Genomic DNA, 27,927 nt, shown 5'->3' on the forward strand with positions numbered 1-27,927 from the left:
CACTCTAAAAATGAAGTTAATTTGCATTACTATTTAGGGTCTAACAGTATAAGTAAAATTGCACGGCAGAAAAAACGAAAAGGTTTAATGTCTGCTTCTCTCGGAAAAACGAGTACATATAAAACAACATCGCGAAGTTATTATTTCATTGAGCAAATACGTTTCACGTAAGGCAGTGTATTCATTGTTAAAATCTCACCATGACCATTTCAAATAAAAACATTTTCAACCAATAATCGTTTCCTTGCGCGCTTGCAACATAGCGGCCAATGAATTGCCTTCCCCCGAAGCTGGAGCAGATGAAGCAGATGTTGGAGGGGGAGGTGGTGGAGGTGGAGGTGCTGGTGAATCGGAGGGTGGAGTGGGTGGTGGTGGGGAAGGGGGGGGGGGGGGGTGCTGGTAAATCAGAGGGAGGAGTGTGTGGTGCTGAATCAGCTTGAAGAGCGGCTGATGTTGAAGCAGTAAGTAAAGGAGGAGCCGCAGAAGAATTAACTGGTGGGATTGGTGAAGTTTTACTCGCGGTTTTTGAAATATTGGACTTTTCTCTACCAATGGACGTGCTTTCCTGTTTATCACTTCTCTTGAACTTATTGGTTATTCGCTCTATAAGTGATGGTCCTTTCGTGGACTTTTCTCTTTGCACACGCTGATGAGAGCTCGTGTTGTTCAGGTCATGGTGTCGATTGACACTGGTTGTGCTGATATCACCACCAAATTCGGAACCAAATGCTTTGATGGCGTCACTGGTGCTACGTTCTCTCAATGGCTCAAGTTTCTTATTTGATTTTCTCGATATAATGCAGAATATTCCAAACTCCTTTGTGTAAACCTTTGCCTTCTGATCCTTCAATTCAACAGCAGTTTGATCTTCATCAGTGCTGTGCTCATTGCTATGTACGTCACTCCAGCACGCCTTTTCTCCAGATTGCGTTGGAGTCCAACGAAGAAATCGTTCAAAACCATTCGGTACTTCTTCAATTGGCAGACAGAGTGTTGCTAGCTCGCACAGGGGATTTCCATGAGGACTTAGTTCGACCAAATGGCTAATAATCTTTTCCGTGTCACTAAGTGGCACAACTTCCTTTTTGTTCTTACAGAACTCAATACAAACTTCTTTAGTTTGGGTTGTTAGGGAGCCCTCGGGAAGGTCCACAAATACTCCCATACATTGTAGACCTCCTCCAGAAGGGCCGAATATCGCCTTAGCCACAGCCGTGAAGCTGCTTGGATCTGGAACGTTTACGCTATAGGTAGTGCTCAGTCTCCGCGCAACCTTGTCAGCAAACAGAGCAATGCTTGTACGGCGTCTCTCACTACTCCATCCGGGAACTCTGACGTCTTCAGATGAGTGTTCCTCTGGTTATAAAAACAGAATTTCTTTGTAAATTACCGTATTTAGTCGATTAAGCGCCCAACTTCGAATAAGCGCCCACCCCCACCCCCTAAAAAATTGACATGCACGAGAGAAGTAAAATGAGAGGTGTGAAATTGACTAAGTACTACCAAGAGACTACCCCGGAGACCAAGCTTACAGAAACTTTTAAGGATCAGTAAAAATTCGGCTTTTGGACATCTTCACGTTCTTTTATTATTTACTTTTTTCTTGTAAAGTAAGCGAACTAATTGCTAAAAATGGTGAAAATTTAATAAGCGCCCAGCCTCGAATTAGCGCTCACCTCGAATAAGCGCCCACTCTCAAGGTCCAAAAATTTAATAAGCGCCCAGGGCACTTAAATGAATAAATACGGTATTTGACTTTCCATAATGAAACAAGTTGGTTGTTGAATTTTTTTCTATTGGTTTACAAATTAACTAAATATATGAAACTTTTGAAAGCAGGGACCACACAACGCAGACTAAAATCCTGTACTTCTTGTCGCCGGATCTCTTTTTGTAGAAATGCTTGTACCAGACGTCACTGTAACGTGTACGAAAACCGATCAAAATGCAAGGCTCGCTTTTAATGACACTTTAGGTAGGCCAGCATTTCAACTGGTACTGCTAGTCTTCTTCAGGGCCAGTGTTATTATGAAAGATATAACGGTTTTAAAATTGTGTCACGGTGACTTGCAGCATTCGAAAATGTCTTATTAACTGCATGATGAGCTACAAGTGAGACATACAGGCTACAGTGGTGCGACGTTATGCAATAAACTTAATTATAAAGTAATAATAGTCCCTCGGTCACTGATCCAGGAGAAGTGCAAATGGGGCCGGCATTCAAACATTAGAAACAAATGTATTGAAAATTAAACGAAACAAGGTTAAAAATCCAACCTGGCAGGAGGCAGACCCAGTTGACTATTTACACGCATGACCGAGGAGTTGAACACGGGTCTACAGTGAAACAACTCAAACTAGTGGTCAGAACGGGACTTAAAACCAGGAACTCGGGATTTCAAGTCTGGCGTCCTATCCACTCGGCCACGCTGCCTCCTATGTAAAAACTCTCCTCCTGCAGAATCTGTTGTTTGCTGTTAATAAAACTCACCTATAGCTGCGGCAATAGTAAAAGTCTTTTTCGATGGAGAGGCTTTTAATTTAGCGGTCCCTGTCTCTGAGAAACGAACATGGCGGATAGCTCCTCCTTTGATCTGACAATCGAAACTGCAACATAATGTAAGTGACTTTGTCAAGTAAAACTGTAAGTGCTAAAAATGCGCATTTTCATCATTGACAATTGATTAGAATCTTACTTGTCGGTTACATTTAGCTGTAGCTCAGAGTTCGTTTCCAGTTGAAACACAACTGCCAATCTGTTAAGAGCTTCAGGTAGCATCTTGCAATCGAAGATGTTGTCGTATTCCTTGGCATGTAGCACAAAGAAAGAGTCGTCATTGGGGCTGAAACAGGACAGAAACAATTTTAATTGTTTGTTACTTTACGTCACCATCCATTTTCATTTTATTGTGATGAAAAAATAATCTTAAACAAAAATCGAAGGATTTCAATCTAGAAATAAAAAAAGGCTAAAATATAAAATCAAGTTAAGAACAAACCTGCGAATTGGAACAAGGGTCATAGTTAAGTTTGGGAGAGACTGGGACGGTTTACGACTGATGAACCAAGATAATTAGAAAGATGAGAAAGCACAAAACTAATCTTTTAAATTGAACTATCCCTGACGTAGTCCTTTTTAGGGCACGAGAGATCTGCGTTCGTTAAATATGAAATTTGACAACAAATTGTTTTTATCAAAGGTCTATACAATGGCTCTCGCGGCGAATTGAAACATCATGTCCCGCGATCCATTGAACGTAAATCGTTTTTATGTAATAGAACATTCCAATTTATATTATCTAAATTATATGCTAACGAAAACGGTTTTACTCACCTTACTGTCACGGAATATATATCGGCCATGGGTAGTTTTCGTTTAACCGTGAATGCTGTATCTCCAGGTTTATATCTACTTTTTAACTATAAAAATAACAGTTGTAAAAGGTTTGCCATTTAATATGCCTTTGCTTGTGCAGTGACTTATACCGTTACGACTATGCCATGCGACTAAAAACCTCCCTCCCTCTCCTCCCCACCAGCCTTTTGTCAAATTATAATAACAACTTGTCAATATCAATTTAAACTCGGGGGTGGAGTGAGGCAGAATGAAAGTAAAAAAGCCCAGAAAAACAACACAACAATCGGACTAAAGCGAAAATGAAGAACATGTGACATCTGCTTATATATACTGGATCGGACGCGGATTTAATTCGTCGAATAACCGCCCTAGGTCGCCCTAGGCCAGAAATGTTAACCTATTTATCCTCTGTCTTATGTGAATACACCAAAGCAGACGTTAAGAATGACCCACAATCCAGTTTTCGAGGTGCCTATTTAGGACATTTAGGGAACATTCCACAGAGATCACGGGACCACGGAGAGGTCTCCTTTAGCGGACTGGGTACGACATTGTGTTTCACTAACCTGACCGATGACGTATAAACAGCTCCCTGTCAAAACAAGAATGCGAAGTTGTTCCTGTGCAAAGAAAGGAGGAAAAAATTAAAGTACATACGCGCAGAAGATGTTGAAAATAACATTTTATTATATAAACATCAGTGAAATACCAGGAAATCTTTCGCACGAAAAAATCATATCTTCACACGTGAAAATAACATGTTATTTTCACATGTGAAGATATCGATTTCGGAACATTTTCTGGCAAGTTTATCCTGTTTCAATGCTTAATGAGCCAAAGAAAATCGATATTAAGTCGAAACATCCTCGGATCTTCCTCGGCAATCTTCGGCAATCTTCGGATATCTTCGTAAAATTTCGGAAAAGTTCGGAAAATGTTCGGAAACATTCGTACGACCTTCGGACAACATTTTGAAAATCTTCGGAAAATGGTCGGAAATCTTCGGAAAATCGTCAAAAACATCGTAATTAGTAGGTTTATATAATAAACAGAATATTACATGGTTGCTTGGAGATATGAAGTTTATCTTCTCGTGTTCAAATCCATATCCCACTCGTTCGCTGCGCTCACTCGTGAGATATCGATTTGAACACTCGAAGATAAATTTCATATCTCCGCGCAACCATGTAATATCCTCTATATTACAACAAAAAGGTTGAAGAAATTCAAGGCGTACGATGTGCATAACAAGTAATTTATTACACGTTTTTTAGCACACAATGTTTATAAAAGTTGGAGTATCACAAAAATTTAATGTAGAAACGATTGAAAGAAATAGAATGAGGAAAAATACAAAATATGTGCACAATGAGAAAAGTAGCTTGTGTTTCAAGTTAGGCATTGTCATGAAGATTAGTTAGCGGGCTTATATAATAACTACAATTGATTGGCTGTGTATTTTTAACTGTTAACAGAAAACAGTCAGAATGTAGCAAGAGAATAAAAGGAAACGGAAAGAGGAGAAGGTGATATGAAATACAACTATCAAATGCATATGTACCTTTCCATCCCGGCAGTACTTCTTTACTTCAGCTGCAAATTCAACTCTGGTGTCAGCTAAAGTGAAAGAAATATACAGTGATTGTTTAAGGTATCGCGATACTAAGACGAAGTTTACACTACAGAGTATTCTTCAGGAATCGTAAGGAATCTGAAATGTTCGTTACTGGAACCATTCTGCCGTTTACGCACGGATGGGCGATCAAATATCATTTAAAAACGATAAGGTTTGGTTGCGTCTCGAAAGATTTCGAATTCAAAACCAGTATTAATTGTGTTCTGTTTTCAAATTGGTTATAATGGGCTAATGCACACTTTCAACATTGTTATTTGTTTTGTAGAAAGTATTTTTATAATAGACATGTACTTAGAGAAAAACTGTTAAATCCAAAATATTTTCCGGTGTAGACATTATTTTTTTAAATAGAGCTGTAATTTTTCCATCTGTTTGGTAGACGTCCCCTCATGTATGCCCCAAGGTTACCAAATTGTGTTAACGGTTGTTTACCATTTTAGTTTTAACACCCGGCATGCCGTACCGGTAAATACGATATGTCTTGTTAATCCGAAAAAATAACTTCTGGTTTTAAATTGACTTAAAAATTTGTTTTCAAAATTGCAGAACTTCAAAAACAAACGAGTGCAAGAGCCTAAGTTGGATCTATGACATACCTATGACGTTTTGTAATGATATGTTGTTCTGGAAGTCCATGTAATCGCCTTTAAATCCCATTTCCCATGAATCCCTTCTTTTCTTCTTATCACCAAGCACGTCAACACCTACAATGAAGTAGATTAATTCGTGAAATATTCACATTTGCTTTCTATGGTTTAACAAATTTAGTTGTATAATCCTGTCAAACAGGACAGAAAAAATAGTAAATGGATTGATGAAACGTCGTGTTGATTCGCTAAGTGTTGATTTTTTTAAAAACCTTGATATGCGCCAAATAAATCTCAAGTTAAATTAAATTTATAATGGACAAATTCTTTTAAAGCGATTATAAAGCTAGCACCCACTCATTTGCTTCCGCTACTACCTGCGAAACAATAGCGGGAGCGAAAGAGAGGCAGCTGTATTCGCAGGCTATGGAGGTCTATGGAGCCCCGCGATAAGCGGTCTTTGTCTATGAAAATTGCATGTTCGATTTATAAACCTTGTATGGCTTCAACAGCTCAGCAGCAACTAGCGTGCGGTGAAGTGGTACATTAATCGTCAAAATCGACGGCAATAGTTACTCATTCAACATGTTCAACGTCTGTTGTTGAAATCTTTAATACGTTACCTTGTATCAGTTTCTTTATTGCTATCAACTTGTCAAGAGCATGACGGTCTCTATGATGGCGGTAAGCCCTCTGAATTACTACCACACCTATAAAAAGTGACATTTATGAAATAATTAAAGCTCAATTATTCCACGAGAGCTGGTAAGATCTCATGTCATGTCATGTAAGGTGAGGTGAAGTGGGGTGGGGTGAGGTGTGGTGTGGTGTAGTGTGGAAAAAGCAACCAAAATGAACACCTTCGAGTGAAATTACAAGGGAATTTCTCTTGTTAAACTTGTTTATCAAACTCTTTTCGAAGGACTGGCACCAGTTAGGTTGGGACATATACAAACTACAAATCGCCTGTTATTCCTTTATAATCTTCCACTTGTATGTACACTTTTGTTTACGGTCTGTCTAACTCAACCGAGATAAATGACTTAACAAATAAATTAATAGTTAGTCAATCAGTTAAAAACAGGAATAGGATGTATATGAAATAGTTTAAAATGAATCTATGGTCAAACGGATTTCGAACTCGGGTTCAATTTATTGTTGTTGTTTAAAGATGAATTCCAGTCCGTACTGCGCAATCTCGGCTGCAATGTTTATGTGAGCCCACCACGAAGAAATGTTTACAAGCAAAACTAAAAATTCCGCGACAAACTTACCTTTTTCTTCATTATTAACGCCAGATATCCTTGCAGAACAAATAATAACGAGTAGAAGAACCTTGACGCTATTTCAAACCGACGTTTCAGCTCATCGGAAATTCTTGAACGAAACGAACTGTAATGGCGGACTAAAAAACTTCATGTATGCTGTCACCGAAGTGTAACGTTTCAACGAATTCAAAACAAAAACGAAAACAAACCCCGAGTCTGCGCAGTACGGACTGGAAATCAGCTTTAAGGGTTATGGTGAGAAAACAGGAATACAATACAATACAATCCAATGTTTAATGTGGTCATTACACTTAGCTATGGTTTCGATGCGTCCCGCAGATATGGTTAGCAAAATCTGCGGGAACGCACCAGCTAGTTTACAGGTAAGCCACAATGAAAAAAATAAATAAATAAAAATAAAGTGAATAAAATTCTTCAAAGCTTTAAAGCAGAAAAAGAAAATTACAAATCATAACAATTTTGAAACATTTTTGACCTGAAACTTATTTTAAACAACAACAAAATATATGATAGTACTGTACTTCTACACGTATACCAACCTTTCCTTATTTGTAGGAACTTCTTACGTAACCTGTAGGTCCGATACACGCCTTGAATCTTGACACAATATTTCTCCAGAATACTATTTTTGACATCTTCTAGCTGATTAAGCTGAAAGAAATAGGAAATCATTTTAATCATAATAGTTTAAGATATCTTTGCTTACCCATAATTATCGATCACAATCTTAAAGACGATTCTTAGTAATTTAAAGAATTTTCACATGATCATAGAATTGCAAATATAGTATTCTTAAGATTGGTGTCATAACTATTTTTAGACGCAAAAATTATTTCCAAAATATAAGTCTTATCATGGGAAAAATATTCTGAGTTTGAGATTTAAGATGCTATTTTTCTAAAAAAGGATGTAATTAGTATCGGTAACTTACACGGTTTAGAAACGAACCCGTATGTAGCACATCGCCCCGAGGAACATTGAGGGTCTCGGGGAAACAAAACTCACTGTTTCCCTCTCCCAACTGAAATTAAACGCTTTGTTGTCTTCATTGTTCATCACTAAATTTGTGAACGCTGCGTTATACTTTGAGCTTTTAAAATTGCATTGAGCTTTATTCTTCTTTGCGTCGAATGAATTTTTTGCGTGTGACTCCCGAGAACGAAAAAGAGAACGATGAATAAAAGCTTAGCGTTTATCTACTACTTCGTATTGCTTCGCGTTCATACCGAGGTTTCGAGCCGCACGTCCTGATCACATACAAGATTAGTCCAAGTTCAAACTGTTGTCGCCCTTGCTAGGGAGTTAGTGAGTTTTTTTCGCTCTAGGGTTCTATACAGTTTTGACGCGCGTTACGTGGAGCGCTCTCGTCCAATAGAAAACTGCATTTATTTTGGGGTATAACAATTAACTATTAAATCTTCACCCTCTCTTGCAATGTTGCTGTTTCGCCTTCCCGAAAATTCCTCTGGACTTTCTCCTTTACTTCTAGAATTTAACGTACGAGATAAAACTCATTCGGTGTACTGCTTCTTACTAGAATTCAGAGACTCGTAAGTTGAGGAAACTTACAGTGTTTGGTTCCTTGAGAAACAACTTTGTTTTACCAATTTGCCATTTTGCGGGATCGATCCCAGCATCCTTCATGATAACACGACAACCTTCAGCTAGATCGCCAGTCCAGTTGTTGTTAACTTGAGGGGAAATAATCCCGTATCTAAAGGAAAATATCATTCAATGTCAGAAGAAACTAAAGTTAGGGAAGATAAAGAGGGTTAGTTAAGACGGTCAGAGACAATTAATGACTTATAAAACTCCATTCGACTTAACCACGCTGTTACTAAAAAATCAGTTGTTTAACTACCTGCCGAGTAAAAATAAATGAAAGCACAGTGCCAAAACATATTTTAATGTCCCAGAATGAAATTGGTGCGGTTAAACCATGTTTTGGTGTATTTGGAAGGCGCGGTGGCCTAATGGTGAGCGCGCTGGACTCTAGATCGAGCGGTCCGGGTTCTAGCCTGGCTGCTGTCATTTTGTTGTGTTCTTGGGCAAGACACTTTACTCTCACAGTGCCTCTCTCCACCCAAGTGTATAAATGGATACCGGCGAACTAATGCTGGGGGGTAACCCTGCGATGGACTAGCATCCCATCCAGGGAGGAGTAGAAATAATCAAAGTCGTTTAATACTACAGAAACCGGGATAAGCTCCGGCCTGTATGGGCGCCTAGGCTGGACGCCGACTTTACCCTTTTTACCTTTTGTAAGACAAGGCTAATTGACGTTGAAAGAATGGCTTAAACTCGTTATCATCTCGTCAAGACTTACGTTCTCTAGCCATAGAAGATATATAAGGGTAATTCTACACTGATACAAGAATTAAGTTCGTACATCCAGAAATAATGGTGAACTGGTTATTATTTATGAAGGTGGCTGTTAAATTCTCATTATATAAAAGAAATAATAAAAAATATATGGAGAAATATCACTTTGATCATGGGGCTTGAAGGGAAATTAAAATTTACCTATGAATGATCTGTTGGAACTGGCGACGAAAGGCAAACCCTGCTCGTCTGACACGAATGTTCTCCTTTAACCCGAGATAATTAATCTGATGAACCACTCTGAAGAGAACAGGAAAAAATACGCCTTAAGTCATAAAGTCTAAATTAAAAGGAAGCATTAAACCAACCTCGTCCCCAGGGTCTTTGGGTTTTTTAAATGGCGGCTCGTCGCGCCGCCACTTTGAAAGCGGAGTAGACTCTGGGACGAGTTTGACATCAAACCATTTTGACTATCTTGTGTTTGCTCGTTATCTTCACTTATTTAACAAGATATATCATTTTGAACCCAGCCTGCCCAAACTTTTTTTTAACTTTACACCATTCTCGTTGCCAGTGCCTCCGTTTCAAATAGTCACGTGATCAACGAAAACGCGTGGCACCGGGACGAGGAAGGGCACCTGGTATGAAATACCAAGTTGAATTTAATGCTTTGACCTCGATACATTAAAAACTCGTACATTAACAAATATTCACTTGCAATTGGCAAATCAAAAGTCCGAATTTTAGAACCTACCTCTGGTCATCCCAGTCAAGTGGCTTCTTTGATTCACTGGGTTTGATACAGCGAACATAATGTGGAGTGCACGTCATAATCTTACTGATCAGTGCTGCTGCTTGAGACTGAGAGAAAATACACACTCAAAAAATTGTTGTTTTTGTTGTTGTTATACTGGTTTTTGTTTAATAACTGTATTATACTAACCACAAACTTTTAGTGGTTACCGCAACAAATTCTCTAGCTAGCTTTAGGTCTTGAAAAGAAATTGCACGTTAATTTTGAGAATGTTATTTTGATATTATGCTAACGAGATTTCATGTTAGTCTGTTGTAGGTAGATGGTAGAAGTAATCCAGTTGCACGTCACTGATTACAAAAAATCGTGATCTGATTTATATGTGGCACAAAGATTCGTGGAGAAAGAATCAGGATCAAGACTTTTACCTTATTTTACTCATGTGAGCTAAATTTCACTTGCGAAAAGAAAGTTTAAAATACATATCTCTAGTTTAAATTGAGAAATAATCCCTTAGTTTATAATCTTAACCACTAGCAACCTTTATAATTTATTTTAATCCCAGCACAGTACCTTTATTTTAGCTCCAGCAGTATTCGATTTAGCACGCCGCCCACCGCTTTCATTGTTTACAACCACAGGAAACAGATCTCGGACAAACGCACTGGAACAAAGATAGTGAAAATATTTTGCTTTGAGTAGAAAGCCCTAAGCTTGCTCTTCAAGATGTCATAATTTTTTTACGGCTGTGGCGGCATATAACGTCATGTGACGTCATAAGGCCCGCTATCTTGGAACCACCATTTTGGATTTAAATTCAAATGGATGTAAATACAAGTCAAAACAAATGGAAAATATTAAAGAATAATTTCAAAAATTGCGATTTTTGACCATACCCTCATGTACTGAAAGTTTTAGAGCTATAGAGTAAATCCCCTTATCAAAATTACGAAAAAAACCTCTAGGGGATGGCATCCACCCCACCCACTGGTGCGTCTGGGGATTAGACTAAAATTACTTTGTTTGGCATGTCTTAGTTAAGCCAGCGACAGAAAATTGCCGGGATATGACTGACAAACCTTCATTTTAGTATGGGAATTTGCAAGCAACTTGATGTAGGAACAGACTACAGTGGGACTGGAGCCATTGCCAAAAACCTGAACAAAAACCAAGCAAGACCCAACAAAGAAAATAACTTCAACGTTCACCGTTGCTACTTTTTCGAGTTCCTTCATCGTTATCATTGTTAAAACACTCATTATTCACAAAATCCACCCCTCTCCACTCCTGTACAATGCTGAAAAAACACTTCGAAATGGCTCATAAGTGCATTTTACCAATTTTACAACATAATCAAAGAGCTCTTCGAGATATCGACTTTTTTTGCATTAAGTTAGTATGAGTAGAAGGTTTATCCTGGGCATTGTTGTTCGAACATATCATGGAAGAATTCAAACGTCTTTCAGCTCAAGCATTTTTTTTATTTTCGCGGAGGAAATGCTGTATTTGTCAGTCGCGACGGCTGGGTGCTTTGCGACTCATATACTTTGGCTTGGTTAAAAATGGTAAACTTTGACGTTTGCCTTTAATCGAAATAATTGTTTCCTTTCGAGTTAGAAAGATTTCTACTTGGCTTTATGCAGGGTTCTCGATAAAGGTTACGCACGACAGAGTTACCTTTTGTCTCGTCACGCAATCTTAACCCCACATTGAGAAGTAAATTTTCGTTTGGATATTACCAAGAGCCGCTTCTCCTCGCGTTATTCTTTACCTTACGGCTACACATGCCATTTCTAATGACTACATTTCCAGTAAAACAGTTGGTGTTTATTTTTCTAATGGCGATGCATTATTTTCTGAACAGAAGCAAAACCGTTTAGCGTTTACTGCTTCACCGGAAGTAATTTCACAACAGGCTACAAAAACACTTGTAAATATCTTTTAACACATTTAATGATGTTGCAATTCTAAATTGTGCAACTCAGCAGAAATAATCAATTGTCACGAAATGAGTTCCCTTTGGTTAACTATTCCGTTCTTAATCATTTTAGGTTAATTAAATATTAGCGCCCCTTCAGTGTGTGAGACGCTTGTACCAGTACAACGTTTCAGACTGTGAAAGACTTAAACGTTGCCTTCATGGGCTGAACCACTCACGTTTATACATCTGACAAGTCACGTTTTTAACACGAGATCGCAAGTGTTGACGTAATACTAATGAGAGACCCTTTCATCACCCACAGCGGAATATGTTTCAAGTCACGTCTTTAACACGAGATCGCAAGTGTTGACGCCATACTAATAAGAGACCCGGCCTTTCATCACCCACAGCGGAAAGAAATCCCTTGAGAAATTAAAACAGTCCCTTGAGAAATTAAAAAAGTCCCTTGAGAGTTAACAACAATGTGGTTCCAAATTTTGCCCCACATAACTGCTATTCTCCTACTTTCGCTTGTAAACAAGCAAAAAAAGTCGAAAAAAGGGAGAAGGGGATGTTAAAAAAAATTAATTTTCATGTGTTTCAATTTCCTTACTCTTCACTGGACTGCATCAATGCGATCATATCATTCGAAAGGACATCTTTGTTTTTCTCACAAAATCCTTTGGCCTCGTAATCCACCTAGAAAGTAAAAAAAATAGGTTATTTTCTCAAAAACTGATAAATACTTAACTAAACCCTGAATATTGTCATTTTTTGTATAGCGAGTTTCTGGTTTTAATAAACCAACCTGTTTTAGATAAAAACGGTATTCATTTCTTCTTATTCTTATAAAAGGCTAATGCAAAACACACCTTGCCGGCTTTAATAATATTGAGCCTTTGTCTCCAAAAACGTCATAAATCATATAGAAGCGAGTCTATAGCAACTTCCACGATAAATGCATCTCTGTAATGGCACTGAGCAAAAGGTTTAGCAGGGCGGTGTTTTTACATTTCAGTACATGCTATATGTTCTACTATATGTCTTAGCATGACGTTTAAAAAACTTCGACTTCTGCCGTCTGCCTTACTTAAGTAGTTTTGTGTTTGTCGATCATGGGATTTTTCCCCTATTTTTATGAGGGATTAATTTTAGATTTCGAATAACAAAATGTTTCGTGAAACATATAGATCACTATATAAGCCTGAACTCTGTATTATAATTTTAACTTGATAATGATGACATGGCGTCATCGAAACGTCGTTCTATTTTCTTATCGCTAATTTTTCTTCTCAAATTAATTTTAGAATTCCATAAAAAAGTAACAAATATTGGAGAACAACGACGTGAAAGGGCCAAGGTCGTTTTGCTTTGTTAATTTTTCTCACTGACAAACCCATTAAATGAAACAAATAAATATGAGTTGTAAAAGGTGCAATAAAATAATCTACATCAGTAAGCGGTCAAAGAATTTGGATCGACTTTTCACTTTCCTTTTTATTTTGTATATAGTTTTTAAAACCTTAAAAACTCAAAAAACGGGGATTTTTTTTGCATTGTAACTCACATTTCCAGCATAGTGGGTAATAGTGAAGTAGTTCGATTGCGCTCTGAAGTAACGAGAAAAATCTGTATTTGAAGCCACCACTGCTCGGAGTTTCTGTAAAAAAAAAACACACACACCGACATTATGTTAAGCTATGGCTTATTACCATACATATTATTTTTAGTTTTCGGAATCGGATAGGTTTACATATGGCACACACAATTTATTTCCATGTAGTAAACCGACTTAAACGTACCGTGCAGACCTCCGAATTTCGCCTCCCTGTTCCCAGTCCCAGAGGGACCAAAAATACCCACCCAAAATAGAGTTTAAATAAATTCTATACAGTTTTGCAAATTTGCAGACAATTGACCTCGTGAGCACTAAAATACCCGTAATCATTACTAGAAAGGAAGGCTTGTACACAGAACTGCATTACCTCCATGAGTGTTTTCTCTGAGCCTTCAGAGACCGCGTGCATGGTGCTACAGACGTCATCAAGAGTGCTCATGATGCCGGGAGGACGCTGGAAAATAATATCTATCAGTGAAAATTGGTCCTGAAAATTACCTTTGTTATGCTTATGACGTGCGATAGTCTGTTGTCCTACAGCCGAATATAATTTACTGTTTGTAGTAATTTCTGACGACCTCTTTATAAGACTCGGCTGACCAGTGTTCACTGACCAGTGAAATTTTTAGCTATTCACTAAGGAACTGCGAGGCACGAGGGTGCTCTTCCATTTTCACGTAGCTTTGGCTACATGGAGCGGTTTTTTACGAATAGTCTTCCTGTTACACTAAGTAAAGCACACAGCTTTATAGACGGTATAAGTTCACAAGTTTCGACGAAATTCGTATTTCTCAGCAGCCATAATGCAAAAAATCACAAAAAATTGCTAAAGTAACTGCAAGTAGTGATATTGCATTTTCAGTAGCATCAATGTTCTTTCAAGAGAAGACGATGATCACATTCATGGTGTTCAGTACCTTACTCTCGATAAGCTCGCAGACAGTTTTATTATTAAAAAACTTGACTTCCTGCCACGTGATCCCCTCTTGTACATACTCCTCCTGAAATGAAATAAACACATTGATGTTATATCAAATATTACAATTGTAATTTGTCTGCAAGACTGAGGGGTATTAAACAAAAGAAATTATTTATTCATCACTCGATGTGATATCTTTAAATTTATACCCCCAAGCGTCGGAGTTAAGTTAGAACTCTAATGTATCGAAATTGGCCTATTTAATAAAGAAGTTAAAAGAAGAACCTCAAACTAACACTGAAGATTTCTTATATTTTAGATGCATTTATGTAGGGATAAACTTTTTGCTCCAAATTCACTGTGCACAGTGGTTATCGAGCTCTGATTACTAACCAGTTTAAAAAACTAATCATTTTGTTCTATAAACTAAACCTACCTGCTCCATTTTGAGTGTGAGCTCAATGAAGATTTGCTGCAGCTTTTCGTTGACAAAGTTGATGGCAAACTGTTCAAACTGATTGTGCTGATTGTAAAAAAGAAAAAAATGTTCAGCTTTCGATAATTTGTTTTTATTTTTGTTTTCGCATTTTAGTCTGATTTGCACTGTGCATTCCTACCTCAAAAATCTCAAAGCCATAGATGTCGAGAACTCCGATAGACATTTCTTCCTTTTCCTTCTGCATAGCTTCATTTATACCCTGAAAGAACACGGTAATGAATAACATGAATAGTTAACCAGCTCCTAGAGGTTGGTATGTCTATCACATATTCAACCCAATTTTTATACTAGAGACGTGTTACCCCTGGACGAGCTTCGGCAAAAATTTTGTTGTTCGTCTGGTTATGCGTCTGTAGTATAAAGACGGGCACAAGACGCGTTACCAGTAAAGACGAGCTTCCTTTCGTTATCCGTCTTTCAAGACGCATTTCGAAAAGTAGCTCGTCTAGACGGGTTACTCGTCTTCTGCCCGTCTTTATACTGGAGACATAACCAGACGAACAACAAAATTTTTGCCGAAGCTCGTCCAGACGGGTAACACGTCTCTAGTATAATCAAAGTCTCTTCGAGATATCGACGTTTTTGCATGAAGTATGAGTCGAAGGTTTATCCTGTGCATTGTTCTTCGAACTTATCATTACAGTTTCTTTGTAGTTTAGTTTAACAATTTCCTATCTTCGCGGAGGAAATGCAGCCATATAATTTTGTCAAAAATGGCTCGTCCGCGCCGGGTATTTATACACATATTCCTTAACATTACACAAATAAACAGTGCAAATTTCACCGAGATCTGACAATTCTATACTTTAAAATTGCAAGGACCTTTCGAGGCAGTCGATTACGGCAGCGAAATTAGCAAATGAAACAGCAAAATATGCGTTCGACGCTTTGTTTTTGCGACGCGATATTTGAATTGTTATAGGTAGACCGCTGTTCAATGTGTTCAAGGCCGTATCGTTACGATTGCTCCACGAAAAAGCACGAAAAAAATACGGATATTTCCGACTACTGTCGGAGAAAACATTGCGCATATAATTGCGGCGTAAACAAATCGTTACACTCAAGCTGCGTTTTGTCTAGGCTCTGCGAGGGTCGGATATCAAGACTTAGGATTAAACAAAAGCCATATATACAGTGAATGCTTTCGAATTATATTTGAAGATAAAATACGAAAGAATTTTGCTGTCTTTGACTGAAATTCCACTCAAACTGCGTAGATACGATCCATGTTGTAAAGCCGATTCATGCAACATTTCTGTCAACGCGAGGTCTCCTAGGCTGATGTAGCGACCAAATTTGGCCTAAGTTTTAACCGCTCCTAAGCTAAAAGAAGCCCCCATCTCTTGCATTTGTTTTAACTTCAATAATATCTTTGAAAAGAGCGAGTTTTTTGGTATGGTTTATTTTTGACGTTTGTAATTTTTAAACGATGTAAGTGCTAGTGATTATTAATTCGTGTTTTAGTTACGCAATCCATTGTTTGTGCGACGCTTTTTATAGATCGCCTTTCGGACACACGTGCGTTGAGATAAGAAAGCTGACATGTCACTTTTAAAATTGTTATATAACGTTTGTAAATGTGACAAGTCACGTTTTTTCCATAAGATCGCAAGTGATCACCCACAGCGGAAAGTAATCCCTTGAGAAATTAAAACAGTCCCTTGAGAAATTAAAGAAGTCCCTTGAGAGTTTACAAATATGTGGTTCCAAATTGTGTCCACATAACCCCTATTCTACGTTTTTAGCTTGTAAACAAGCAAAAACGTCGAAAAAACGGCCATTGATAAACGCATGACTTCAAAACTTACCAAACTATAAAGGACTAGGTAACATTGCTATTATGAGTATTTTTTATGCACATTCGTTTGCATACAAACTGATGACACGTCAAAATAATCACGGCTATGAACCGATAGGAAAACAAAAAAAGACTACCAAGAAACATGCAGAGTAACCTAAACAGCATTAATTAAGGCCCGCGCACAAAACCTCTTACCTTAACAAGATAATCAAAGACTTGAGAATACAGAGCTTTTGCTAAAGCGTCGCGAGCAGACAAAGCCTGGAAACGAAAATGAGAAAGTAAGACTAATTACAGCTACAATGTTTTAGAATAGGTAAGCTATGATTATTACTTTCGATTCATACTGCGTTGATGATTTAGATTGATCTGGGCGGATAAAATCTTTATTTATCTTTGTAGATGAAAACATTCATTAAGAATGTCGTTATTGTCATCAAAGTCGCTATGGGAGGTCTACATAGCACTGGCAGGGTAGTGTGCAGGGGTCAAAAAATACTTGGGTCACACCCAGTTTGATTTTAAACTTTCTGGGGAAATACACAGAGACAAACACAATTGAAAACAGTTTTAACAATATTTAAAAAAGTTACCTGGTCAGCGTTGTTTGTTTTCTTGGTAATTTCAACTTTGCCTCCCCAGCGAGCTTCCATTATAGAGCTAAAACACAATATTAAATAATCAATCAATCAATCAATCGATACTGAAATCAGGAAAAGCCGAACAACAATGATATCAAGCTACCAAAACTGTCACCAAATTTAATCACTAAGAAATGTTCGGCTTTGAGAAAGCTTTCTCTGATGTCTGCAATTTTCTCATGTCATTTTTATTGCATACTTTATGCTGTTTTAAGCAAAGATATGTTTTGTTCGACTTCCTCGTGATAAAGATGTCATTATTTTGTTCATTTTCGAAAATTATGACAAAGTTGTCAGTTATTGATAAGGAGACTCGTAATAGTTTAAAATACTGCCAGGTAGCCTTCAGTTGCTTAACGTACCTTACTAATTTCTCCTTGAGTAGATCCTTATCGACACTTAACAGCCTCGCTGGTACAGTCAACACTAAATTGTTGAAATAAACAGAAAATGTTATGGACATCAAAGGGACCTCTCCTTCAGGCCAACATAGTATGACAAAACGGAACAATTTGTACTGCTCTACCATCCGAGTAACAGAGCGTTAAGTATCAAAATAATTGCAACTAGTGAAAGTATTGTAAGTAAAAGTTTTTGTAGAGCAAAGTATTGTAGAAGTGCTTGTATTGTATGAAAAAAAAAAAAAAAACAGAGCCAGAGCCAAGATGAAAACAGGGCGTGAGCATATTCAATCTGATCTTGAGCATGCATGTTGTAGCCCTATATTATTTAGTTACTTAAGAATACTGACAACCTGTAGTGTTGTGGGAGATGGAATGATCAAGGTTTTTATAATTATTTCATTTTCCACACTCATACAATGATCAGATGATACGTCAACGCATTGTGGTCTGCCCCGGTCTCCACCGCGGTCAAACGACAGAAATATGCAAAAAATAAGAACAGTACTGCAAAGATAAGGTTTTAATTTTCACAGTTCAAAGTTCGATACATAACCGGTATCCTAAGGGTTTACTAAGTTTTTTGGAGCTTTACTAAAAAAGTTCTACGTGTTTGAAAATAGCGATATGCGGACTTGTAGCTACTTGTCGGCGCCATTTGTCAGAGCACCTTTGGTTCGGATGCGAAACATTTAAAAAGTAAAAACACTCGTTTACCTGAGGTTATAGGATTATGCTTTCACTCGGCAAGTATTTTTATCTATCCTTGCTCGTACTAACACTTCAATACGAACAAAAAACGCCGAAATGGAAAGAAAAGCTGCCTGAGACGTTTGACCGCGGTGAAGCCCCGGTCTGGTCTTGATCAAATGCCTTGTCTCCAGGACCGCTGCATTCCATCGGTGGAGCGCGGGAAACATGGAACACTGGGCTTGATGAAAGTCCAGCATTCTTTTTTATTTGGTTCTCACCGTATGTCAGTTCTTCTAAGGGTATAAATGCGTACCGATATGTACAAATCATTGGTTCGACCGGACTAAGTACTTTAGGTTTTAACTTGCGCCCTGACCGGATCGCCAGAAATAATCCTAGGCAGAACTGATGAGAGCCTGAGCGGCCTATATATCTTATGTATTACAAATGGGGATGTGTCGCTGCAACACATCAGTCACAATTTCTTGTTTGCGAGACAGGTTGTGACATGTTTCTGCTACATATTTCTGTGACATGTCCCCTCGTTTTTAGGAATCTTAGGATTGTCGATAGAAATAACTAGTGTTATTGCTACTTACAGTTATCACTGGCCGGCACGGCCACATTACTCTCCTCGTTAAATTGCACGTTTCCAAGATGCAAAATGGCCGAAACCAGCTTAAGAATCGTCATCTGGGTAACGGAGTCAAACCCAACCACAGTCATAGCTTGCTGTGAGAAAATTGCAATCAGATGATAGTTGCGTGTACGTCCATCTTTCAATCAAAAGATAGCCCGTATGCATATTTAATGTCGTTTTCATCCCGTTCCGCAAAAAAATCCCGAAACACAAACTTTATTTGGACTATTTCAACTCAGCGGCTATAATTTCTTTGAATTTTTTTTCATCTTCACTTACAAGAAACTCCTTGAAAAGTTTTAAGTCATATAAAAGGTTTGTAATTCGTGTGGGCATTTTCCTCTTCCCTAGCAAGCGATTTTATTTTGGTTCCAGTGAACTTCATGATCACTAATCTATCGCCCTGCGTTTGGCACAAACAACCGTGAAAAGGTGGGCAATGACGCCATCGATATCGTGACACTAGTGAAGATAAGAAAAATATGTCACAAGGATCCCGGATGTAGTTTCCAATGAGTTTGAAAAGTGTTGTGTTAAATTTTCCAATAAAACACTTGCGTCTTTATAATAAAAAGCCCTGAGTACAGCTGGTGATAAAACTCGGTTTTATTTTTTGTGCTTAACTTTAACCGCTCGGTATAAAGCTTCTTTGAAGCTTCTTGTTTTAAATGCTTCAGGACGTTATTAATACCTTTAAATCATTGTAATCCGCGGCATCATCTGTGCCCTCCACCGTGTAAACACCAGTTTGGTTCAGATAGTAATAGAATTCAGGTCTGGGAAACTCTAAACCAAAATTATCTAGAAGCAAAAGAAGGAATCATTATAAAGAATGGAGCATAGACCATAAGCCAGGGTCTGGAGTGTTTACTGCTGATTTTAAAATTTATGTACTGCTGTACTGCAGAAGGCTGAAGTATTTTTGCAGTGAAGAATGTTTGAAACAGCCTGCACTGGACATGCAAGTTGCATCCAACACAAGCTTAACCCTATTTAAGGCAACTCCACTGAAATAGAACTTGCACTGAGATTTTCTCAAACTTTGCCTATTGATTGTTTATGTTATAGGAACTTAAATTTTGAAATAAAAATTATAGGGGGTGCCCATGCTAGTTTAGGAGAAAAAACACCTTGTTTACACCCAATAAATCCTTATAAAATCACCATGATTATAGACACGATTGCTTGCTAAATTCACGTTTCCGACGATTATTTCTTATTGTTTACTGAGAATTGGTCCATATTTATTCTACAGAAAGTAAGTTACTATTCAAAACAATAGGAAAAAAGGATAGGTCACCGTAATGGTTTTTAGTGCAGAATGCACTATTGTGATGGTTTGGTGGGTTGGCGTTTGCTAAACCCCTCAGGCGCTAAAGCACTATGGTGTAAACTTTTAATCACCAATTAATTAATTAATATCAATTAATTAATTATTTCTGTAAAGGGGGGAGGGGATGGAGAGCACCTGACCGTGTGCCCTTGGTAAATCGGGGAGTACATTACGATACTTATAATTGAAGAACTCAAGGTATATATTTGTTTCAGAAAGCACTATGCTCTCCTTGTGGTACAATTCTTTCTGGAAAAAATATTTTGTGCTAAACGCATGCGCAGATCAGTCTACATCACGAACATTGCGTTTTTCTTCTGCAGAAGGATTCGTGTAGACTCCGTGGCCCCAAGTTAAAACCACAAATTAATTGAATTAGACACTAAGGCGTCATAGCAGTTCATGTGAAATAATTCTTAAAATGGCAACGCTGTTTTCTTAGAAAAGGTGATCTAGCATCTCATAATTAATTGATAATATCTGTGTTATAATCAATGTCGCCTTGTTTGCAGAAAATAAATCACGTTACCATATCATCATGTTACATCCGTTTTCGACAAAAACAAAAGTGTAATGTTACATGTTTTTGACAAAAACAAAAGTATCTCGTTTGCTGTTTCAATATCAAACTGAAATTCAAGCTATCGAAAATTAAAATAACAGGGACGTGTTTAGAAATTTTGTATTAAAGCCTAACGTGGTGTGCTTTTCAATGCGGTTGAATTCCTGTAGAATCCGTGGCGTTAATTTAATTAGGCATCACAGCGATCTGCGAGAAAAACAACAATATCATGTTACATCCGTCAGTTCCTTTCCTTTGATTTGTTTTCCATCGGTTGAACTAACCTCCGTTTTATTTTGTAAAACCTCTGCCGCTTTAGTGTTTAACATGCTTTCGTGACGGTTCCAACATTTCTTGAAAGAAATCTTCACACTACGTGCTTCTCGGCTTCATGCTTGAGTGAGCGTGTGACGTGTTCACCAGACCGTGGTGAGAGCATGATCTGGTGCACGAAATGCTTTAGCGACAATTTCGGGGAAAAAGCCGCAATTTTTAGCGACAATTTCGGGGGAAAAGTCGCAATTTCGACATTTTATGCTTTGTAATTAATAGTTTGTGCTCTGCTCGTGTACTGTTCTGAAAATTTGTATTTTTTTAGGTCTTTTTAGTGCAGAATGCACTATTGTGATGGTTTGTTGGGGCTGTCGTCCGCTAAACCCCTAAAGCGCTATGGTGTAAACTTTAATAGTCAATTAATTAATTAATATCAATTAATTAATTATTTCTTGTGAAGGGGGTGGGGGTGGGGAGCACCTGACCGTACCCCGAGGTAAAATCTGAAGCACATCTACGTTACTTTCATATGAAGATCTCAAACGTATATATTTGTTTCAGAAAACCCTTTGCTCTCCTTGTGGTACTACTCAACGTAATTTACACCAAACGCATGCGCAGATTAGTCTACGTTGTTTTCTGGAACTATCATGAACATCGCTTGTATTGCGTGTTTGCGGTAGGCTTCCTGCAGACTTCTTGGCGCCAAGTAAAAACCGCAAATTAATTAAATTAGATTTTGAGACTTTCACATCGCTTTCGTAATTAGGTATGCAAAAACTTGCACCGGGATTTTCGGCGTGAACACCTGATAACCAGGAAACAAATATCCTAGCTGTACTGCGTTTTAAAAAACCTGTCGAAAAATATGTTTTTTGATTAGATTTGTTTCTTTAGTTTTTGAGAATCGTCTTTCGTGCAGTCTAAACCGTAACTTAATTAAATTAAACAAATGTCATCGATGCCGCCGTAAAACAAACAAAAAACAAAAGTTTCATGTTATCGCATTTTCAAGGAAGACAAAAGTATTTTGTTACAAACGAACAAAAGTGTCGTGATACGTTTGCAAAGATTAGCGTAAGGAACACCTGGGAAAGAATACAAGTAGCCTGTGAACAGTTTTTTCGAAAGTAAAATAAAGCAAATAAACACGAACATATATAAAACATCATACTTTCAATTGTTCCATATTGCATTCTGCACTTACCAAATCATCGAGATTTTTTAGAAAACGACGATTTACCGACTCCTAAAGAAAAATCCGCTATTTTTAATGCCCGTGCGTTAATCACGTGTGAACTATTGAGCGCAGTAGGGATGCGCAGTAGCAAATAAGAGTGTTACTGGCATCAAATGTTGACTTACTTTGATCCTCTCTGGAACACCCAGCAAGCAGCTGATAGAAAACGTGGTAATTTCTTTCATTTACGTTCAAATGTACCACTCGAGACTGAAAGAAAAAAAGAGTCTCTTTTAGAACTGAAAACTTTAAAGCGAAAACTGTACAGATTAGTACGTGTTTTTTTTTTCGTCAGCGAGAACATAGTTAGTTACTATGACGAGAAAGAAATGTCACCAAGCGGAATGAAAGTTGTTTAGAAGTTTGTCTGTTGTTAGATAAATGAAAACATTTCTTCGAAACACCATTACATAACAGGCAGTTTCTTTGCTTCACTGACCTTTTCAAGGAGAAAATTTGAAATCTTTCCTCCATCTGGGTGGCCGGAAAAATTAAACTGAATTTCCATGAATTTACCCTGAAGAGGAGACAGGAACAGTCATGTGCATATAAAGTAAACAGCTTATATAAATAAAGTATATTGTAGCCAAAGAGCATTTGTAGAGAGTTTCTGCATTATTGTCTCTGTATTCTTCTGCATAATGCTTGTGATAAACATTTGTTTTTTTTTTTTGTTTTTGTTTTTTTTTTTTTTTATATAACTTTCTTTTATTTTGAGAGAAAATGCAATAATGACTGTGATTAGGGCTTTCCATGTTTCGAACACCTTTTTCTCCGCAACTTTTTTCCTCTCGAGCAACTTCTCCCCTTTTGAGCAATTTTCAGACCGAAGATTTCCGAAGATTATCCTAGTATTGTTTAAAGGCAATACGAACGCTTCCGAAAATTTACGAAGTTTGCCGAAGATATTCGAGGAACATCTGAAGACGTTTCAACTTTTGGCTCATTCTGCACTAAAACATTACAGAACTCGTCATCAAACATGACGTCATCGATATCTCTACGATTTTTCTCAGTTAAAGAAATCCTTGTTATTTAACAAATTTTCCCTTTATACGTTATTTAGATACTTCTTTTGCTGTAAAATTGCAGAAAACTGCTTAGACATCTAACCCTCAAAGGGAAATTTGCATATATTTAGAGAAACCCTCTTGATTAGCAGCAGCGTTTTGAATTTTTTGGAGCAACTTTAGAGCAACTTTTATTATCAGAAGCAACTTTTTTTGGATTTTTGGAGCAACTTTTGAGCAACTTTTATTATCAGAAGCAACTTTTTTTGATTTTTGGAGCAACTTTTTGAGAAATTACGGGCAACTTTTTGGGAAATCTCGAGCAACTTGTGGAAAGCCCTAACTGTAAAAGATTTAAATCTTATATATAATAATTATTGAGGGCATTACACTTGGTAAAAATAATATTTTATGAATGAACAAAGCGAGTAAACAAAACATTGTTTTTTACGCTAGGAAATAAGCTACCTTGAAGATATCCTCGTTAGTGAGGATATGGAAAATACGCAACTGTGGTCCCGGGCTTGGTTTTGTATGAAATTTACCAGTGATCTATTTTTCAGTAAAATACTCGTGTCTATAGAATAAATCGTTTTGTTTTTATTGAAAGCAATTCTTCAGGGTAAACTGAGTTCCCTGATTAGCCGTTACTCGATCGGGATTTTCAAGTAGGGACCGTTGCCATGGTAATAGACCATACTCGTCTAACTCTGCCGGATAAGCTTATAAGAGATAAAAAGGTGGAACTGATCTTGAAACTAAACTAACTTTGTGCCTTATATTTAACTACCATCTCGACCTCAGGCCAATATTCTACAGTACGGGCCTGGCACTTGGCTGGTTAGCGGTCATTATTTTTAACAATAGACTCCTATTGTTCACTACATTTATTCTTGTAAAACTTACAAATCGGCTTGAGTTGTTGTTCCTCATAGTCTTTGCGTTACCAAAGGCTTCTAATAAAGGATTAGACTGAATAATGATGTCCTTGATATGCTAAAAAAAAATCAAACAAAGACTTTGAATACTATGAGATTAGTTTAAATTTATTTTACCAAAGTAGCAATAAGCAATATTTTGTACTGTTTCGATGCAAAACGTTCCAAACCCCAATTTAGCCCTTTGTTAAACTTAAACATCCAGTTTTGCAGTAGCATGAAAAAACCTTCACACACAACAGGTTTGCATGTTCGTTTGCGTTATATTTTTTGATTTTTCGCGACTTTTTTTGTTTACAATCGCGAAAATAAGAAAAAAAGGCAACCTGTTGCAAATACTTTTCATTGCTCCAAGAGAGCAGTTTATTTTTCATACCTCCACTTTTTCTGATCCTTTTCCTGAAGCTTTGGCTATAAAGTTCATAATGTGTTTGGCGGAGACTGTTTTGCCTGCTCCGCTCTCCCCACTGAAAACACAACAAATCAGTTAAATTGACTTTTATCAGTGGAAAACCTCCAATATTTCAAATGTTTCCTAAAAACAATAATTTCAGTAGTACCTGATAATGACACACTGATTCTCATGTTCCAACATCATGTTTTGGTACATGGTGTTTGTTAAGGCATACAGATGAGGAGGCCTGGGACCCTAAAGATGGAAATGACGTCACAACAATATAAGCCAATCACGGCTCGCGAATCAGTCGCACAACTTGTATGCAGAAACCATTTTGGATTACTGGGGAGGGGGACAATAATAAACAAATGCGGAGCATGTCAAACATTCGGATTCTAAACGGGCCAATCGTTGTCAATTTCTTATTGAAGTTCGATATCTCCTTCTATTCAATTTATAGTATGATATTCGACATCTGTTTGCTAACCAGAAAAATAAGTCTATAACCAGAGGGGCCTATAAGCGGGGTGGGTAGGAATAATCGGAATTTTACAGTATTTCGTTTAAAATGAGATGATAAATATAACCATTTATCAATTAAAAGATTATTCTTCACCTTAATGTTCTTGAAAAACCCATGTCCACTAGGAGCTTCTATTTGCTGGCTTCTTCTTCTGTTCTCTAAGATGTCTGCGGGCATCGGTGCTGTTGTACAGCGGGTTGCACGGTCGTCATGTTCGGGGACATCAATGTCATCTGTTTCATTCTCAACACCTCGGTAGAAATCCACGGCATCAGAACCGTAGATATGGATCACTTTAAAAGGATTTACTGCAATTAACACTCGGCCTATGTAAGTCTGCAGAAAAAAGAAAGGAACAATACTTAAATAACTTGATAAGTTTGCGCTTTGTATTCCAACTATACTTTGTTTGCAGCAAATTGTTACATGCAGTAGGCGAATGTTTTCTTTACTTGTCTCATTACCATAAGAGCTCTAGTTTATGATAGAGCTACAAAAATTTCAAGCCTGGATTTAAAAAGACATAGCATGATTTACTGTTACAAGAAATTTGAGCCTGTTGAATTAAATATTTTTTTGTGTGTGTGACGCGAGTTTAAGAGCTTTTAAAAACTAATTTTGCAAAAGAATGTATTGGCTCATAAGTGCTTTTTGCCACATACCAGCAATTTTGCAGTTTTTGAAAGACAATATATCCTTCAGTCTTCTTCGCAAAGAGCTTTTTTGAAAGTTAAAATACGGAATCTATGAAAAATATGTATATCAAAAGCTCGAACTGTGCAAAGTTGCAAAGATCACTTTCATTTGCACTCTGATCCCTTTATTGTTATATACAAGGCGATAAATGGCCTTTGTGCCATAAGGCAAGGGAAATAACAATTATATGTGATATAAATAACTTACATAGATTGTTTCAGTTTTAAGGCGAACGCGAAGGTTTTCTGCAATATCTTTTTCTGAAATTGAAGGCAGCTCAACCATATCATCGACTCCTCCTCGATTTGAGCCCATTTTGACTCAACAACTACTAAAACAGACGGAAAAGAATTATGTTCAGTGTGATTAACTTAGAAACGGTAACAAAAACGACGCTGAGAAAAAGTTTGCTCTCTTCGTTTTAAATATAAATATTATCATTACCTTCAGTTGGATGTTATGGGCTCCTGGAGTTATCCAACTCGAAATCCTTTATTTGCATGGCTTTCTAGTTAGCTTTAGCTTCCTCTCCTATTCATAGCATTTTAAGGAGATCTTTGTGATCCTGAAGAAAGATAGCTGCGAAATAAACCTACTGTTAACGTTACTGTAAAAAAAGTTGGCGCGCGCGGATTTGAAATCTTCTATTTTATTGTTGCGTCATCTGAATTTTTATTGGTTCAAACGGAACTACGTAGTATCCTAGGAAACCACGAGGGAACATTGTAAGTAACGAGCCGAGGGCGATAGATTTAGAAACTTTTCGAGTGTTCTTAAAACATCCCAAGAGGTTTTCTAAACATAAAAGCCATAGCAAAGCGTGTTATATTGCTTTTGTACGATATCGCTGTGGCTCTATCCCGCATCCACCGACCAGTGAGCAACCAGTGAGCCAGGCAGCGCGCGCACAATTTTCAACCACCCACAAATATAAAGCCCAAGCACAACAAGAACAAAAGAAACCGAGAGTTCAAACACACACTTTCGTATGGCCTAAAACTGCCATGCACTCTCAGCTTCCCTCGCAGAATTTGAAATAATTCGAATTTTCTTGAGAATCGACAAGAGTTTTCGCTCGCACATTGCGAAATTTTTGTCACCCCTATCGTTTGATCTAACTTGAATAAACCAGACCATAAGCGAATTTTTACCAGAGAAATCTTCTTATTTGAGATTCGTGTCGTGAACGATTTTTGTAAGCTAGCGCTGTTGAAACAAAAGTTGCACTGAACTTCGGATCAAGCGGAATCCTAGTTTGAATCTGAAAATGTACAAAGCTTATTTTAAACCTGCATAGTTAATATGGGTTATTTAACTAGAGAATTAAATAATAAGTATTACCATCTACTTGGAAATAGAAAACAAATTGTACTTACCAAGCGTGGCTCAAAAAATTCTCCTGTTCAACAGTATTCTAATCACCATTAAACATTTAATGACGAGTTGGTGACTCAAATTGGCTTACGTCAGGTTTGTTTGTTTGTTTTTCAACAACTTTGCTGCGGCGTTTCTAAGAAGGTCAAAGTTGGACAGGCCAGGTGAAAACACATTTAAAATAGTAAGAGTAGGTCAACTAAGTTAAAACTGAAAATTTTGGGAGGTGTTGACGGTGTAAGTCTTCACGGGGCTTGTACGCCAATGACTGGGAACTAATAAGGGGATTTCTACTCCCACCCCCTCCTCTCTGACGGGATGCCAATTTATACCGCTGGTCACCCCTTAGCATTTTCCAAATTCGCCGGTACCCATTTATCCTGTAAAACGAGGAAAGAAAAGATGCGGATAGTAAATGGAAAATGAATAAAATAATATAGTGTAAAAAAAAAAAGAAAATGAAAAGGGGCACGGAAGGGTCATTACGAAAATTGCAGTCAGT

The 27,927-nt window shown here is 37.6% G+C and overlaps 1 protein-coding gene across 3 annotated transcripts; it reads right to left on the bottom strand.

Moving 5' to 3' along the window:
* On the bottom strand, nucleotides 1–27,444 carry LOC144667103 (unconventional myosin-If-like). Of its 3 annotated transcripts, XM_078528482.1 has the most exons (33): nucleotides 27,428–27,444; nucleotides 26,496–26,630; nucleotides 26,259–26,382; nucleotides 25,449–25,691; nucleotides 24,996–25,084; nucleotides 24,812–24,902; nucleotides 24,404–24,493; nucleotides 22,927–23,004; nucleotides 22,613–22,697; nucleotides 19,771–19,880; nucleotides 19,039–19,171; nucleotides 17,708–17,771; nucleotides 17,298–17,364; nucleotides 16,900–16,965; nucleotides 15,022–15,102; nucleotides 14,841–14,927; nucleotides 14,403–14,486; nucleotides 13,853–13,939; nucleotides 13,435–13,527; nucleotides 12,481–12,566; nucleotides 10,520–10,610; nucleotides 9,947–10,053; nucleotides 9,394–9,492; nucleotides 8,440–8,584; nucleotides 7,410–7,521; nucleotides 6,205–6,291; nucleotides 5,591–5,698; nucleotides 4,920–4,975; nucleotides 3,925–3,978; nucleotides 3,335–3,420; nucleotides 2,697–2,843; nucleotides 2,492–2,607; nucleotides 1–1,356 (listed from the first exon to the last, which is right to left on the bottom strand). In XM_078528482.1, exons 3-33 carry the CDS (start codon nucleotides 26,364–26,366, stop codon nucleotides 188–190), a joined length of 4,119 nt encoding a protein of 1,372 aa, XP_078384608.1. In that variant the 5' UTR covers nucleotides 26,367–26,382; nucleotides 26,496–26,630; nucleotides 27,428–27,444; the 3' UTR covers nucleotides 1–187. The 3 variants fall into 3 exon arrangements, with proteins under 3 accessions (XP_078384608.1, XP_078384609.1, XP_078384607.1); XM_078528483.1 differs by lacking the exon at nucleotides 27,428–27,444 and having other exon boundaries at nucleotides 26,259–26,379; nucleotides 26,496–26,670; XM_078528481.1 differs by lacking the exon at nucleotides 27,428–27,444 and having other exon boundaries at nucleotides 26,496–26,670.
* Nucleotides 27,445–27,927: the final 483 nt, after the last annotated feature.

Source organism: Oculina patagonica, chromosome 10 (genome assembly GCF_052425735.1).
Source record: "Oculina patagonica isolate OP01 chromosome 10, crgOcupat, whole genome shotgun sequence".
Taxonomy (NCBI): domain Eukaryota; kingdom Metazoa; phylum Cnidaria; class Anthozoa; order Scleractinia; family Oculinidae; genus Oculina; species Oculina patagonica.

Excerpts from the sequence above, each read along its gene's own strand:
- LOC144667103 (XM_078528482.1), bottom strand. The coding sequence starts at position 26,366 with ATGGGCTCAAATCGAGGAGGAGTCGATGATATGGTTGAGCTGCCTTCA. Across the intron at positions 14,928-15,021 it reads ATGGCTTTGAGATTTTTGAG|CACAATCAGTTTGAACAGTT; the intron begins GTAGGAATGCAC and ends TTTTACAATCAG. Across the intron at positions 7,522-8,439 it reads TTCTCAAGGAACCAAACACT|CTTAATCAGCTAGAAGATGT; the intron begins GTAAGTTTCCTC and ends TATTTCTTTCAG.